This window comes from Ovis canadensis, chromosome 23, assembly GCF_042477335.2.
Source record: "Ovis canadensis isolate MfBH-ARS-UI-01 breed Bighorn chromosome 23, ARS-UI_OviCan_v2, whole genome shotgun sequence".
NCBI classification, from domain to species: domain Eukaryota; kingdom Metazoa; phylum Chordata; class Mammalia; order Artiodactyla; family Bovidae; genus Ovis; species Ovis canadensis.
This window is the reverse complement of record NC_091267.1, coordinates 75,234,218-75,249,608: the sequence shown is the minus strand read 5'-3', so window position 1 is coordinate 75,249,608 and position 15,391 is coordinate 75,234,218. Positions and strand designations below refer to the sequence as shown.

At 49.3% G+C, this 15,391-nt stretch overlaps 1 protein-coding gene across 1 annotated transcript in view; it reads left to right on the top strand.

Annotated features, from left to right (window-relative positions):
- The first annotated feature begins 6,468 nt into the window (after nucleotides 1–6,468).
- The window catches only part of VPS4B (vacuolar protein sorting 4 homolog B), a 31,359-nt gene continuing 22,436 nt past the window's right edge, over nucleotides 6,469–15,391 (top strand). The window contains exon 1 of the mRNA XM_069569142.1: nucleotides 6,469–6,898. Coding sequence (XP_069425243.1) covers nucleotides 6,872–6,898 — 27 coding nt within the window. The 5' untranslated portion in view covers nucleotides 6,469–6,871. The remainder of the gene's footprint in view (nucleotides 6,899–15,391) is intronic.

Sequence of the window (15,391 nt, the reverse complement as noted above, 5' to 3'; positions counted from 1 at the left end):
CTCCCTTCACGTGGTCAGCTGGTGGCGCCTGTGGCCGGGTCAGGGAGGGAGCAGGTGACTCAGTAGGCAGAAACCCGATCGGGGTGGACGTGAAGAGCGGCCCTCCTCATGCTGTAACAGCTTCAGGCTGTGCTTCCTTTAGGGAGCCCGAGGGAGACGGGTTGTTCCTGGACAGGTTGATGGTGAGAACCTACAGAAGGGAGAGTCCGCAGATGCCAACTGCCAACCAACCAACCTCCCAGATCACCAAAGATCATTCACAAGGAGACTTCACTTCATTCAACACACCCTGGCTATGGGCTTCCCCGGGGGGCGCTAGTGATAAAGAACCTGCCGGCCAGTGAAGGAGACATGAAGACAGGCCTTCCATCCCTGGGTCGGGAAGCTCCCCTGCAGGAGGGCACGGCAACCCACTCCAGGACCCTTGCCTGGAGAATCCCATGGACAGAGGAGCCTGGAGAGCCACAGCCCATAGCGTCACAAAGAGTCGGACACGACTAAAGTGACCTAGCACGCATGCACAGCAATTTGAGCAAATGTGTGTGTGTGGGGGGATCAAGGGCACAGGGCCAGCTCAGTTCAGTCGCTCAGTCGGGTCCAACTCTGTCAGAGGAGGAGGTTATAGAATGAATGAGGTGATGTCTTAGCGCTTACTGCCCTTACAGTCTAGGAAGGAGGAACACTGTGAAGCCGTCTCGTGGGCAGCAATTTTTGAGAATCGGTTATGCTCCAGACACTGTATCCAGCACTTAGCCTCATTACCCGAGGACAATTCAAGGTCCCAAAGTTATGAAAGTTTAAAGAGTTTTTGAAGGTGTCCTGAGCAAGAGACATTGAAACAGGTCCTTTGAATAGGTACGATTTCAACAGGCTGAATGGGTGAAAGCTATCGAGGGACAGAGGGTGTGCTAATCAAAGTCCAAATTAGAGCTGTGCTTCAGGAATGTGGAGTCGCCGTTTGGCTCTGCAGATCCTGTTTCCTGAAATGTCAGGCTGTTGAAGCAGCCTCGTGCTTGGCCTTCCTGTCTTCTTCTCTCTCCCTGGTCCCTCCTACAAATACATTTTCATAAAACCAATACAGGTCTCCCTTGCTTTTTGAAAAGTTGTTCTGCACCACTTTGCGTTCATAAAAGATCTGCATCGGTACCTGTTTTTGCTAACTGAAAGAGACCTGAAGAGGAGTTTTACTTTTATGAAAAAAATCAGGGGAAAAAAATACCGTTTACAGTTTGTTTTGCAGTGTATTGTAGAGGTAAGCAGGCTTCCCTTGTGGCTCAAATGATAAAGAATCTGCCTCCATACAGGAGACCCAGTATTTAATCCTTGTGTCGGGAAGATCCCCATGGAGAAAGGCATGGCAATCCACTCCAGTATTCTTGCCTGGAGAATTCCATGGACAAAGAAGCCTGGCGGGCTACAGCCCATGGGGTCATAAAGAGCTGGACACAACTGAAGAGACTTAGCACAGCAGCACAGCACATACCGTAATTCTCTTACGTACTCAGTTCAGTTCAGTCTCTCAGGTGTGTCCGACTCTTTGCAACCCCATGGACTGCAGCACGCCAGGCCTCCCTGTCCCCAGCCAACTCCCAGAGCTTACTCAAACTCATGTCCTTGAGTAGGTGATGCCATCCAACCATCTCATCCTCTGTCGTCCCCTTCTCCTGCCCTCAATCTTTCCCAGCATCGGGGTCTTTTCAAATGAGTCCGTTATTTGCATCAGGTGGCCAAAGTACTGGAGTTTCAGTTTCAGCATCAGACCTTCCAATGAATATTCAAGACTGATCTCCTTTAGGATGGACTGGTTGGATCTCCTTGCAGCCAAGGGACTCTCAAGAGTCTTCTCCAACAGCACAGCTCAAAGCATCAACTCTTCAGCGCTCAGCCTTCTTTCCAGCACCACAGCTCAAAAGCATCAACTCTTCAGCGCTCAGCCTTCCTTATAGTCCAGCTCTCACATCCATACACGACCACTGGAAAAACCATAGCCTTGACTAGACAGACCTTTGTTGGGAAAGTAATGTCTCTGCTTTTTAATACGCTGTCTAGATTGGTCATGACTCTTCTTCCAAAGAGCAGGCGTCTTTTAATTTCATGGCTGCAGTCACCATCTGCAGGGATTTTAGAGCCCCCCAGAATAAAGCCTATCACTGTTTCCACTGTTTTCCCATCTATTCGCCATGAAGTGATGGGACCAGATGCCATGATCTTTGTTTTCTGAATGTAGAGTTTAAGACGTTTCTTAAGGACATTTCGTATGTACTTCTGGTCATCAAATCTGTGAAGACTTTTCCTCATATCCAGCAACTTTCAACATGAGCTGAGTGTCTTAAAATTTAATTCAATTCTGACACTGGAGACAGTGTCAGATCCCACACATGGAGGGCTCAGCCCCGCAAGACTGCCTTCCTGCACCGCCCTCCGACACACCCCCTCCTCAGATGCCAGTCACAAGCCCGGGATGTAACCTGTGCTTCTGGCTGTAGATCAGAGCTTACAATGACCTCCCTCCTCAGGTTCGATTAATTTGCAAAGCAGCTCAAAGGACTCAGAAAAACATTTAACTCATTTTCATCAGTTTACTATAAAAGGTTTGGATAAAGGATACAGCTGAACATCCGGACAGACGAGGTGCACAGGGCAGGGAGTGCGGGAACAAAGGGCAGGGTGTGCGGGAACGGGCGTGGAGGTCCCGAGCCCATCAGCCCATCGTAGCCCACCACCCTCCCAGCACCTCCACGCGCTCACCAACCGAGAAGCTCTCAGAAGCCCGTACTGTGGGGATTTTTACGGATGCCTCCCCACATCACAGGGACATGAGCAATCATTAACTCCGCCTTCAGCCCTTCTGCCTTCTGAAGAGAATGGCGGGTGGGGCTGGAATTCCCAAGCTTCGAATCATGGCTTGTACTTCCTGGTGACCAGTCCTCATCCAGGAGCCTACCCAGGGTCACCTCATTGGAACAAAAGACATTTCCATCACCCAGAAAAGTCCAAGGGCTCAGGAGCTCTGTGTCAGGAACAAGGGCAGTTCAATATGTGTTTTCTATTTATCTCACACATGTAAAAGGAAAAAAGTTTCTATTTTACTAGAAGGTAAGCTCCAAAGAGCAGGACTTTTTAAGGAAACATTTTATCTTAAAATAATATTTACAAGAGAGTTTCAAAACTAAAGAGAATTCCCATGCATGCTTCACTCTATATCTCCTACTGTTAACATCTTAAACAACCATGGTATTCGTATCAAAACTAAGAAATTAGCACCATTATAACACTATTATCTAAAAGCCGTATTTTCATCAATTTTCCACTGTCTTTTTCTGTTTTATAATTTAATCCAGAACCCCATACTGCGTGGGGGTTCATACTAAACCCCATTTAGTGGCCAGTCTCCTGAGTCTTACTTCCCAGGTGGCTCAGACGTAAAGAACTCGCCCACCGATGCAAGAGCCGCAGGAGACTTGCACTTGATCCTTGGGGACTTGGGCTTGACCCTTGGGCTGGGGAGGCCCCTGGAGGAGGAGATGGGAGCCCACTTCAGCATTCTGGCTTGGAAAATCCCATGGATAGAGGAGCCTGGCGGACTACTGTCCTTGAGGTTGCAAAGATTCAGACGTGACTGAACGGCTGAGCACACACGCACAGATGCAATCCTAAAATCTGTGATGAGTGTCTCACGCTTTCCTTATTTTTTAAGACTTTCACATTTTTGAAGCACACAGGTATTTTGTAAAAGTGTTTTTTTTTTTAAGAAAAAAACCCCAAAACTTTGTGTTTTTATGGTACTTTCTCATGATGAGACTGAAGTTCTTAAATATCATAGGTGACACTTTTCTCGTTACGCATTAGGGAGTACATGGTATCCAAGAGAAATTACTGACTCTTTGGTTCACATCCAGCACGTAAAACAGCCTGGCGCATAGTGATACTCAATTGTGGTACTCAAATAAATTCTCTTTTCATTATCACGTCTGTCCCTTCCACTAAATTGTAAGATCCTAAATGGCAAACACCACATCTTATTCATATTCATAGGTTCCTAACGCGCAGTAGACTTGTTTTTAGTGGGAATTTGGTAAACATTTAGGGATTGAACTGAAAGGTAAATTGGAGTCTGGTTGTATCTTCAGGCAAAATCAAGCTTGAACGTCATTAAGGAACCAGAGGTTGTTCTTCGCAGCTCAGTTAGTTTGATATTTACTGAATGTCTAGCATGTGCTGCCATTCTAAGGACTGGGTTCGCTATAGTATTTAATCAGTAACTGGAAGGGGACAGAAGGGTGGGAAGAACTGGTAGTCACAGGCAGAGAGGAGTCTTCAGCTTTGAGCCTGGATGATGGAGAGCTGCTGCTATTTATTTTGAGGAGCAAACAGAGATGGAAGTTTGGAGTATATGTTCAATTTGACTTTTACTGCACTGGATTTTTCCTGTGGGAAAATCCCACGGCTTTTGGAGCTCTCTGGGAGGTAGCTGTCAGTAATGGACAGAGGCCAGGGAAGCCTAGAGATTTAAATTTGAAGCCATTTCTATTCTATTTCATCTAGAACCCAGCAAGGAGGTAAGATGTGCAAAGCTTGAGTAGTGAAAGAGAAGAGGGTGTCAGACTCTGCGGGAACTCTGCCCTTAAGAGTGAGGGGGGAGGAAGCGGAGAGGATAAAGGACACTACCCAGAAGAGATTTCAAGAACTGGGTAGTTGCCAGTACTAAACATGAGGCAGGAGGGAAGATCTTTATTTAGGAGACGCCAGATGTTCAGAAAGAATTAGGGAATGAGTGGGAAAGGAAACGCTGGAGTGATTAAACATCTATTTCGCTTTCCTTTGAGAAGCTAGAAAAGGAAGGGGGAGAAAAGAAAGAATAGTGACTGCAAACCACAGAACACTCGGGAAAGGTCTTATTTTAGTCCTGCCACTCATCCCTGATTTCCATCGTCCCACGTAAAGCACTTGGCTGCTCAAGCCGTTAACCTTCCCTGTCACAATAGCCGGAATAAATACTACCCGCTCTGACAGCCTCACAGCTTCCAGAGGCAGGTAAAGAGCATGACTCCCAGTGCGGGAGACGTAGGGGACGTGGGTTCCACCCCTGGGTCAGGAAGAGCCCCTGGAGGAGGACACAACAACCCACTCCAGTGTTCTTGCCTGCAGAATCCCATGGACAGAGGAGCCTGGTGGGCTACAGTTCATAAGGTCACAAAGAGCCGGACATGACGGAGGCGACTCAGCAGCAGCAAACGGTTTCACAGGATTTGTTCAGGTGCCACATCCCCACCAATCTACTGGAAACTCCTTGAAAGGAGGGCCTGACACAATTTTCATTAAAATTCTCAGGGCTTCATCGAGCCATGACAATAACCATTTGGGAAAATGTTTGTTGGATGAAATGTAAAGTGTGAGCAATAGTCAACGCTAACACACCCTGAGACCTTCCTGTTCACTCATCACTGCGAAATGCGCCTAGGCACACAGCGCTAGCATTGCCCACAATCCTGAGACAGGTGCCATAACTATCCCATTTTGCAGAGGAGCAAATGGTAACCATGACACCACCTTATATCAGAAAGCAAAAAGGAACTAAAGAGCCTCTTGATGAAAGTGAAATTAGAGTGAAAAATCTGGCTTTAAACTCAATATTCACAAAACTAAGATCATGGGATCTGCTCCCTTCACTTCATGGCAACTAAATGGGGAAACAAACAGTGAAAACAATGACGGACTTACTTTTTGGGGGGCTCCAAAATCACTGCAGATAGTGACTACAGCCATGAAATTAAAAGACGCTTGCTCTTTGGAAGAAAAGCTATGATCAACCTAGATAGCATACTAAAAAGCAGAGACATTACTTTGCCAACAAAGGTCCGTCTAGTCAAAGCTATGGTTTTTCCAGATGTATGGGTGAGAATTGGACTATAAAGAAAGCTGAGCACCAAAGAATTGATGCTTCTCAACTGTGGTGTTGGAGAGACTCTTGAGGGTCCCTTGGACTGCAAGGAGATCCAACCAGCCCATCGTAAAGGAAATCAGTCCTGAGTGTTCAACGGAAGGACTGATGCTGAAGCTGAAACTCCAATACTTTGGCCACCTGATGCGAAGAGCTGACTCACTGGAAAAGACCCAGATGCTGGGAAAGACTGAAGGCGAGAGAAGGGGACGACAGGGGATGAGATGGCTGGATGGCATCACCGACTCGATGGACATGAGTTTGGTGAACTCCGGGAGTTGGCGATGGACAGGGAGGCCTGGCGTGCTGCAGTCCATGGGGTCGCACAGAGTCTGACACAACTAAGCGACTGAACTGGTAACCGGCCCAAAGCCCCCACCAGTGGCTCTTATAGCTCGGGTGACAGAGCGACAGAGGACGCCCCACGTTCAGTCACGTGACAGGCGCCAGAGCCAGTAACTCGTCTCAAACTAGACCACAGCCGCAAAAGAAAGAAGCAGGAACAGCCCTGCACCGCCAGCGGCCCCACTGGCTCAGCGGAGCCGTAGTGCGCCTGCGCGCAGGATGACTTCTGCCAGGCCTCCGCCGGGTTCAGAGACCCGCGTCCCGGCCTCGCGAGGCCCAGAGCGAAGGCGAGACCGCGACAGTCGGGGAGGGGGTGGGGCGCGTGCTGATGACGAAAGCGGAAGTTCTGCGGCAGAGGCGGGACGCGAGTCCGGCGCGGGGGCTGGGATCGCGGAAGCCCGGTGGGGAGGGTCCGGCGCTGTCTGAGTGCCGGGTGGTTTCCGAACAAGTTCCCGAGGGAGGCAGCCGCGAGGTTCCAAGCCGCTGGCCTGCGTGCGTTCGGGCCGCTCCAGGTGTGAGTCGACGTCGCCCTGTTGCCTGCCTCCGCCCCAGGCCCTCCCCGGGGAGCCGCCTCGGGTCTCCACCATGGCGTCCACCTCGACCAACCTGCAGGTATCCCCGGCGCGAGAGGGTGGTGGGCAGGGAGGGCGGCCGCGGCCGCGCCCCTCGCGGGGCGGGGAGGGCGGTGCCCGCGCCCCGAGCCCGGGGGAGGAGGCCGGCTTTCCGCCTGCCCCCGGGCTCGCCGGAGCTCCCCGCGCTGTAGGACTCCTGGCTTTTGTTGAGGCTTTTCTGCCGTGTGTGTGTGTGTGGTCTTTTTCCCTTTTCAAACCAGCCGAGTTTGAACCGAACTGGTTGAAGCTTGAAGGAGAGGCATAGACCCCATCGGTGTAAGGGAGAGAGGAAAGGACCGGACGCACGCAATGCGCTGCTCTGGATCAGATGGAAATAGGAAGGCTGGGGTCCTCTCCGGGTCCCTCAGGCCGCTGTAGCACAGCCTTTCTTTCTAGCTGTCAGATGGGTAGAGTCGTGAGCTCAGAATCGGGAATCCGCGAGTGCCTGGGCTCTGCGTTCAGCTGCGCCGTGATGGCTCCCCAAGTGTGGCATGTAAATAAGATCGGGGGAAGGTTTTAGCGCCTTTGTTACTTCACCTTTCCGCCCCTACTGCAGTGAGTTCCGTGTTTTATTCGTAAAGCACGTGATCCTACTGTTTTAGACAGTTGTTCAACCTCTGTGGAATGCAGTTCTTTGAGATGAGACATTTTTTAAACAGTGCCTCCAATCCTGGGGTTTCAGTTCAGTCGCTCAGTCGTGTCCGACTCTGTGTGACCCCATGGACTGCAGCAGGCCAGGCCTCCCTGTCCATCACCAACTATCCGAGTTTACTCAGACTCATGTCCATTGAGTCGGTGATGCCATCCAACCATCTCATCCCCTGTCATCCCCTTCTCTCTCCTTCAGTCTTTCCCAGCATTAGGGTCTTTTGCAGTAAGTTGGCTCTTCGCATCAGGTGGCCAAAGTATTGGAGTTTCAGCTTCAACATCAGTCCTTCCAAAGAATATTCGGGACTGATTTCCTTAGGATGGACTGGTTGGATTTCCTTGCAGTCCAAGGGACTCTCTAGAGTCTTCTCCAACACCACAGTTGAGAAGCACCAATATTTCGGCGCTCTTCTTTCTTTATAGTCCACCTCTCACATCCATACATGACAACTGGAAAAACTATAGCTTTGACTAGACGGACCTTTGTTGGCAAAGTAATGTCTCTGCTTTTTAATATGCTCTCTAGGTTGGTCATAGCTTTTCTTCCAAGGATCAAGCATCTTTTAATTTTATGGCTGCAGTCACCATCTGCAGTGATTTGGAGCCCCCCAAAATAAAGTCTCTCACTGTTTCCATTGTTTCCCCATCTAGTTGCCATGAAGAGATGGGACTGGATGTCATGATCTTCGTTTTCTGAATGTTGAGTTTTAAGCCAACTTTTTCACTCTCCTCTTTCACTTTCGTCAAGAGGCTCTTTAGTTCCTCTTCACTTTCTGCCATAAGGGTGGTGTCTTCTGCATATCTGAGGTTATTGATATTTCTCCCAGCAATCTTAATTCCAGCTTGGAATTTTGCATGATGTACTCTGAATGTAAGTTAAATAAGCAGGGCGACAATATACAGCTTTGACATACTCCTTTCCCAATTTGGAACCAGTCCGTTTTTCCCTGTCCAGTTCTAAGTGGGGTTTAGAATGTGACTTAACCTCAAGGGCCAGTAGGTAAATTTGGGACAAAAGAGGGGTATGAATACCTGTATTGAATCCTCCTCTTGGTTTAACAGTTGGAAAGGCATCTGTTGAGTACAGGCACCTAGGATAATTAGCAGAGGATCTGCTTAGCCCAGAATGGTTGATCCTGAAGAAAGATCACTGAAAGTAGACCAATTTAAATAGAAATCAAATTTTCACTGGAAAGGGGGTGGAGTGCTTGCTTGGACTTTTATGTTGAAAATCGACCAAAAAGATTATGAAAATAAATGTTTTGTTTCACAAAATATAATTGCAACTGTGACTGACTTCTTAGAGAATGTCATGTGTTGATTTTTATATGTGTATTTTTGTCAAGATTTCCTTAAACTAAGATGCATCAATAATGTAACCCCATTCAGAAGGGGTCTTTTTGGTAAAGGTACTTGGAAAAGGTATTGGTCATTTGATAAAAGTATTGTTCCCTTGAGTGTCAAAGGTGGTTTCTTTTGAAGTGCGCATCTCGTCTTCATCCTTCTTGGTTTGTCAGTTACCTGCATAGTTTTAGTCCACCATCTGTAAAACATGTTTTTATTGAAGTTCGTTGCTGTACAGTTTTATACTGGTTTCAGTTGTACAGCATAGCGATTCCTTTTTCTACAGATTATGCACCACTAAGAGTGTTTACAAGATAATAGCCATGACTTCCTGTGCCCAGCTGTTTCCCTGTTGCTCATCCACCTTATGCATAGTCCACCAGCGTTTCATTTGTCAAGAATCTGCATGTGATTTGGGCTTCCTACAATATAATCTGCATCTACTTATCCGTATTTTTTCTTTTGCAAGATTGCAATTTCATTCTATAATTGTTTGCATTATGTTGGAATTGGACTATGAATGTTCTTCAGTAAATCAGTTTGAGATTGACCTGTCTTAAAGGCATAGTTGCTAGTGCTAAACAGGAAGAGAGAATGAGCTGTATTTTTATCAGTGGTTGGGTCAGGTGCACATTCTCATTCAACCTTTTCAATCTTCTAATGTAGGAAATTTGGGTGAAGAATATTTAACTAACAAATAATTTTCCGATCAAACAAGGCAAAAGTCCCCATGCTGCTGCTGCTGCTAAGTTGCTTCAGTCGTGTCCGACTCTGTGCGACCCCATAGACAGCAGCCCACCAGGCTCCCCTGTCCCTGGGATTCTCCAGGCAAGAACACTGGAGTGGCTTGCCATTTCCTTCTCCAGTGCATGCAAGTGAAAGTGCAGTCACTCAGTCGTGTCCGACCCTCAGTGACCCCATGGACTGCAGCCTTCCAGGCTCCTTCATCCATGGGATTTTCCAGGCAAGAGTACTGGAGTGGGGTGCCACTGCCTTCTCCAAAAGTCCCCATAGCCAGATGCTTATAATCAAATGGAGGAATGCAGATAACTAAAGATCAAAATAAAATAATGTAATGATCCTCTAGTGAGGGAGGGCAGAAAGGAAGGGCTTGTGTAACTCTCTGAGGATAAATGAGACCGGTCCCACAGAGGAGGCGATGGTGAGCTTAGGTGAAGCGAGGCACTGCCACTGGCTGCCTGGCGTTTGGTGGGGCCTCACTTGGTCCTCAGAGCAGCTCTTCGAGGAGAGTATTACTTCAGTTTCTCAGGATAAGAACCCAGGGCTTATTAAGGTTATGATTTACCCAGAGACATACAGTTAATTTGTTGAAGGTGGTTTTGAATCCAGGCCTATCTGCTTATATGTTGGTGCTTTTTCACAATAAAATCATGCTTTCTTGGACAGAGTAGGAGGCATTCCAGGTAGAGAAAATGAACTTATGCCTTAGTCTAGAAGTGTAATAGACCTCGGAGAGAGTCGGTAGAAACTGCAAGTTCATTGTGCATAGAACTCACGTTTCCTCAGTCCAGAATGTTTGTTTGTTTTTAAGAGTGTCTACATGTTCGGGCATCATAAAAGAAATATATCATCCTTGATTTCCAAGGGCTCATATGCTGATGTGAAAGCAGACATAAAGTGACTTGGGGTATCTTGTGACTTTAGAAGCATGTGCAGGGGCAGTGGAAATTTAGAGCACACACGGTTGGGTCTCCTAGGCTTGCTGGGGAGGGCTTCTAGCAGGACCACAGTGACTGTGCTGAGTCCTGGAGAAGCTGGAGTTTTACAGGGAGACGCTGGGCACAGTGTTCCGGGTGGGCCACAGGCTGCGCACGCAGGCGCGGAGTCTGAGCCAGCTGGGTTGGCCCAGTAGTTTGGCGTGACGGGACCGGAGTGTGCAGGGAGAGGTCGCGCCTAGGTCGGCCACGTCCCGAGCAGCAGTGCACACGCGGGTGATCGGCCCCATCCTGCTCCACACAGGGAGTCAAGAGAAGCAGGAAGCTCCCGTTTTTGTTCTAGAACAAAACCATTGTGTGTGTACAGGGACAGCTTGACAGGTGGCAGGCCTGGAAGCGCTGAAACCAGTTAGGAGGCAGGCTCTGTCTCTGCGATGGGAGGTGGCGAGGGCCAGAGTGGTGCAGTAGCTGTGAGAATCGGGGCAGGCCTGGCGAGAGACGGACCGAAGGGGAAGGGCAGCTGGGCGTGGCTCTCCACTTAACGAGCAAGCTTCTCCCAGGTTCCTTGTTGGGGGTCTGAGTGGGTTGGTTCTGGGATTACTGGAAGACGGGGCATCTTTGGGGCCAGACGGGTCCTGAACTTTTGGGGCTTGAAGTGCTTGTGGGGACAGTCGGTGGAAGTGTCCACTGAGCGGTTGGGTTCGTGTGTGTAGAACTTAGACTGGTTGGGGATAAGGATTTGGGGGTTCCTAGCACACAGATGGTAACAGAGGTTGGGGCAGCTTGGAGTTTATGGAATGAGGGGAACAGGAACCAAGGCACAAACCGAGTGGAATAGCAGCGCTAGGAGAGAGAAGGGAGCCCGAGAAGGAGTGGCGACGTAGCCGAGAGTGACACCTGGGAGGACAGAGGAGGCCGCCTCGGGGTCTGTCTGACGAGGGCTCACCTGCTCACCCGGAACCCGGCGAGTGGGAGCTCGGGCCGCCAGGGAGCAGGAAGACGGCAGTGGGAGGAACCGGGAAACCGAGATGCGCGCAGGGTCCTCCTTGGGACTTGGCTGTGGAGGTGAAGAGACAGGTAAGTTGTTAGTTACATGGAACCTTAGAATTAGGGAGAGGTGGTGTGTTTTGTTGGTGTTTTGTAGCTGTGAGTCTAAGATAGGACTTACATACATTTTTATGCCAAGGATTGCTCCCTTAAAAAGGGGGAAAGTTAGGTTGGGGAGGACAGTTGCGCTGATATAATTGAGGGGAATAACTGTCAGAGGACGAAGCAGGGGTAGGTTCCAGAGCACTGGGGAAAAGTTAGTCTTGAAAGACGGGGGCTGGGCCAACTTTCCTCTTGAGAAGGTGGTTCTGGAATTTTCCCAGGGTTGTCTCGCATGCGCGTGTTGTGGTCTCCTACCTTGAAAAGGACAGTCCCCGGAGTCCCCGGCCTCTGTAGCTCCACGTCCATGACTGGATCCGGGCTGACCCCAGCGTCCAGTCAGTCTCCTGCTAGACTCCGGAATATAAAAGAGCCGTTGCCACCGGCGTGACTCCTGTCCTCGTGAAGCTTGTGTTCTGGGAGGAGAGGACAGGCCAAAACCAAACCGACCTGCACAGAAAGAAGCTGCTGGGAGCATTTTAAACAGAAGAGTGCTGTGTTTGCAAATTGAATTAATTTGGGAATCATTAGCCTAAAGATAATCAGTTTTAATCATTGAGAACAGCTTACTCAGGGAGGTAGTAAGCAGAAGCCCCACCCAAAGCCCAGAGGAACCTTAATATCTTTCACTGTCAAGAAGAAGACAGTGTTACAAGAAGAATCAGCAAAGGAAACTGAGCAGGATCTGTCAGAGAGGTAGGAGGACAGCGTAATATTCTCTTGTAGAACATTGTCGAGGGATCACGATGAAGACGGAGCTGGCCTTTGGATCTGGCTTCACAGAGAACCTTGATATGAACAGTTTTATTGATGAGATAAGGGACAGGAGCCCAGATAGCCGAAGGGTATGCAGCAAGAAGGAACTGGAGAGAGTAGAGGCTGCTTTGGTGAAGTTTGGGTTCTAAACAGTAGCAGAGAAACAACCAAGCTGAAGGGGGTATTAGTGTCAGGGCTCTCTAAAGGAGGCTTGTTTGCAGGCACACGGAAGTACCTGGTGGAGAGAAGATGTCAGAGATGACAGGTGGGAGCCCGCGTCCTGGTGGAGGTTCTCCGTATGGAAGGAGATGGTCAGGGAGTGAGTGTGCCAGGGTGTGGAGGAATAAGCACAGGACAGGCGGGGAGCTGAGCGCGAGGATGGGGCGCAGCCTTTGAATGGAGCCTCCCTGAGGACGGGCTTCCCTGGTGGTTCAGCTGGTGAAGAATCCGCCTGCAGTGCGTGAGACCTGGGTTTGATCCCTGGGTTAGGAAGATGCCCTGGAGAAGGGACAGGCTCCCCACTCCAGTATTCTGGCCTGGAGAATTCCATGGACTGTATAGTCCATGGGGTCTCAAAGAGTTGGACACGACTGAGTGACTTTCACTTTCTCTGGGAACTGGTATTTGAACTACGACCTGGGGGAAGAGCGTCCTCAGCAGACGGAGCCGGGTGCACAGGGACCACAGGGTTTCAGCTGAGACCCAGACAGAGCCAGGCCGGCGCAGAGCACGACCCAGCACTGGGGACTGGTTGTCTCCAGGGGAAACGGCCAAAGGGTGCCCCTCCCTGGTGCTGTACGGGCTTCAGCATCACGTGTAGAGCAGGCTGACCGCTAAGAGGAGGCTAGGCAGTAAGTCTGACAAAAGCGGTAGAGGACTGCGCCAATTTTAACTTTGTCTCAAATGCAAAGTGCTAACAGCAATGAGGATGCAGTGAGGCGCTCAGCAGGAGCAACAGAGGCACGTCCTCAGATCCTCATCTCTGAGTGAAAGTGAGACCCTTGCTGTCCAATGTGGCTGCTGCCTGTGGCAATTCACATGTCACTTAAATTTAAAACTCACTTTTCAGTCACATTAGCCAAAAGTTTCAAGAGCTATATTTTCCTGTACTGGACAATGCAAATACAGACGTGTACCTCATCAGAAAAAGTTACCATATATGGAACGAGATTATTAAGTCCTGACTATGCAGGTTTCAGCTGGTGTCATTCTGGCCCTAAAAGAGGGCTGACTGATGCGTCCACCCTTTATATCCTGCTGGGCTGACCAGACTTGCAAATTAAGCTTCGAGTTCAACAATCTGAACTTTGAAGCATGTACTGCTGCTGCTAAGTCACTTCAGTCGTGTCCGACTCTGTGCGACCCCACAGATGGCAGCCCATCAGGCTCTTCCATCCCTGGGATTCTCCAGGCAAGAACACTGGAGTGGGGTGCCATTTCCTCCAATGCATGAAAGTGGAAAGTGAAAGTGAAGCCGCTCAGTCGTGTCTGACTGTTAGCGGCCCCATGGACTGCAGCCCACCAGGCTCCTCCGTCCATGGGATTCTCCAGGCAAGAGTACTGGAGTGGGGTGCCACTGCCTTCTCCGCTACATGTACTGCTACGTTTGATCAACTCTAAAACACACCATTTATTTTTCTTCCCTCCTGATAGAGCAGCTGGAAGGCCTGTTCCTCCCATTTATCCCGTCTATATGCAGTCCATGAGCGACTGCTTCCAAACATACTATTTATACCATATGGTTCGTTTCTGCATTATATGAATGATTTCTTAGTTGTCTCCTCACTTTTGGTGTAGCATGACCATGACCACTTTTTCTGCTGGCTCTTATTTCTGTTGAATGCAGTTTTCCTATCTAAGTTAATCCAGGCGGAATGTCTCGGTGAGCATGCTTTTCTTTATCTGCATGTGTGTGCATAGTTTAGAATATTAAAGGTAGCTTTCTTGGTGGAAGCCTCACTCTCAGATGATCACAGACCCACGTGCAGCTGCGAGGAAGAGGAGAGCCTGTGTAGCCGTCTCCCCGTGCCCCCAGTAGCCTGGGTGTTGGCCTCGGCACATTCCACTGTGTTACTCAGATTTCCCCAGTTCTACTTTGTGTGTCTGTCAGAGTTCTGGCACATGAGTTAATTCTTGAATCCCCATCCCACAGTCGTGATACAGAAGAGTTCTACCCACAGGGGTCTCTCCTGCTGCCGTTTCATAACCACAGCCCCTTCTCCTTCTCTTCTCCCTGCATCCCTGTCTCCTGACGATTCTTACCTGGTTTTGTCCTTTGAGGTCGTATGAATGGAATCGTGCAGTAGGTAACCTTTCGGGATTGGTTATTTTCACTTAGCATACTTGTTCCAAGATTCATCCAAGCTGTGTATATCAGTAGTCCATTCGTTTTTGTTACTGAGCAGTACTTACTCCCTGCTGTGGGACGTACCAGAGCTTAGCCATGCAGCCTTTGAAGGACATCCAGAACGTTCAAGTACAATTTTTTGTGTGAACATAGTCTTCCTCTCTCCGGGATTACCGTCCAGGAGTGCAGTTGCTGGTTCCTATGGTAGTTACCTGTTTAAATTTGTAAAGAATGAAACCCTCTATTTCTCAGAGCGACTGCACCGTTTTACGTCCCAGCAGTGTAGAAGCGACTCCCTTTGCGTGCTCATTGCCGTGTGGTGGTGTCGCCGCTGTTTGTTTCAGCCGTTCTGGCGCGCGCTCCGTGCTGCCGCCCCGTGGCGCTCAGTCTGCATGTCCCTCGCGGCTTGCGGTGTTGAGCGCCTCTCATGCGCTTCGTCGCCGCCTGTGTGTCCTCTGTGGTGAGACGTCTGTATATGTCTCCAGCTTGTGGCTCCTTCGGCTGTTTTTAAACTGTTGGTTTCTGAGAGTTCTTTCTGTATTCTGAGTACTGGTCCTTTCCCTAATATGTGGTTTGC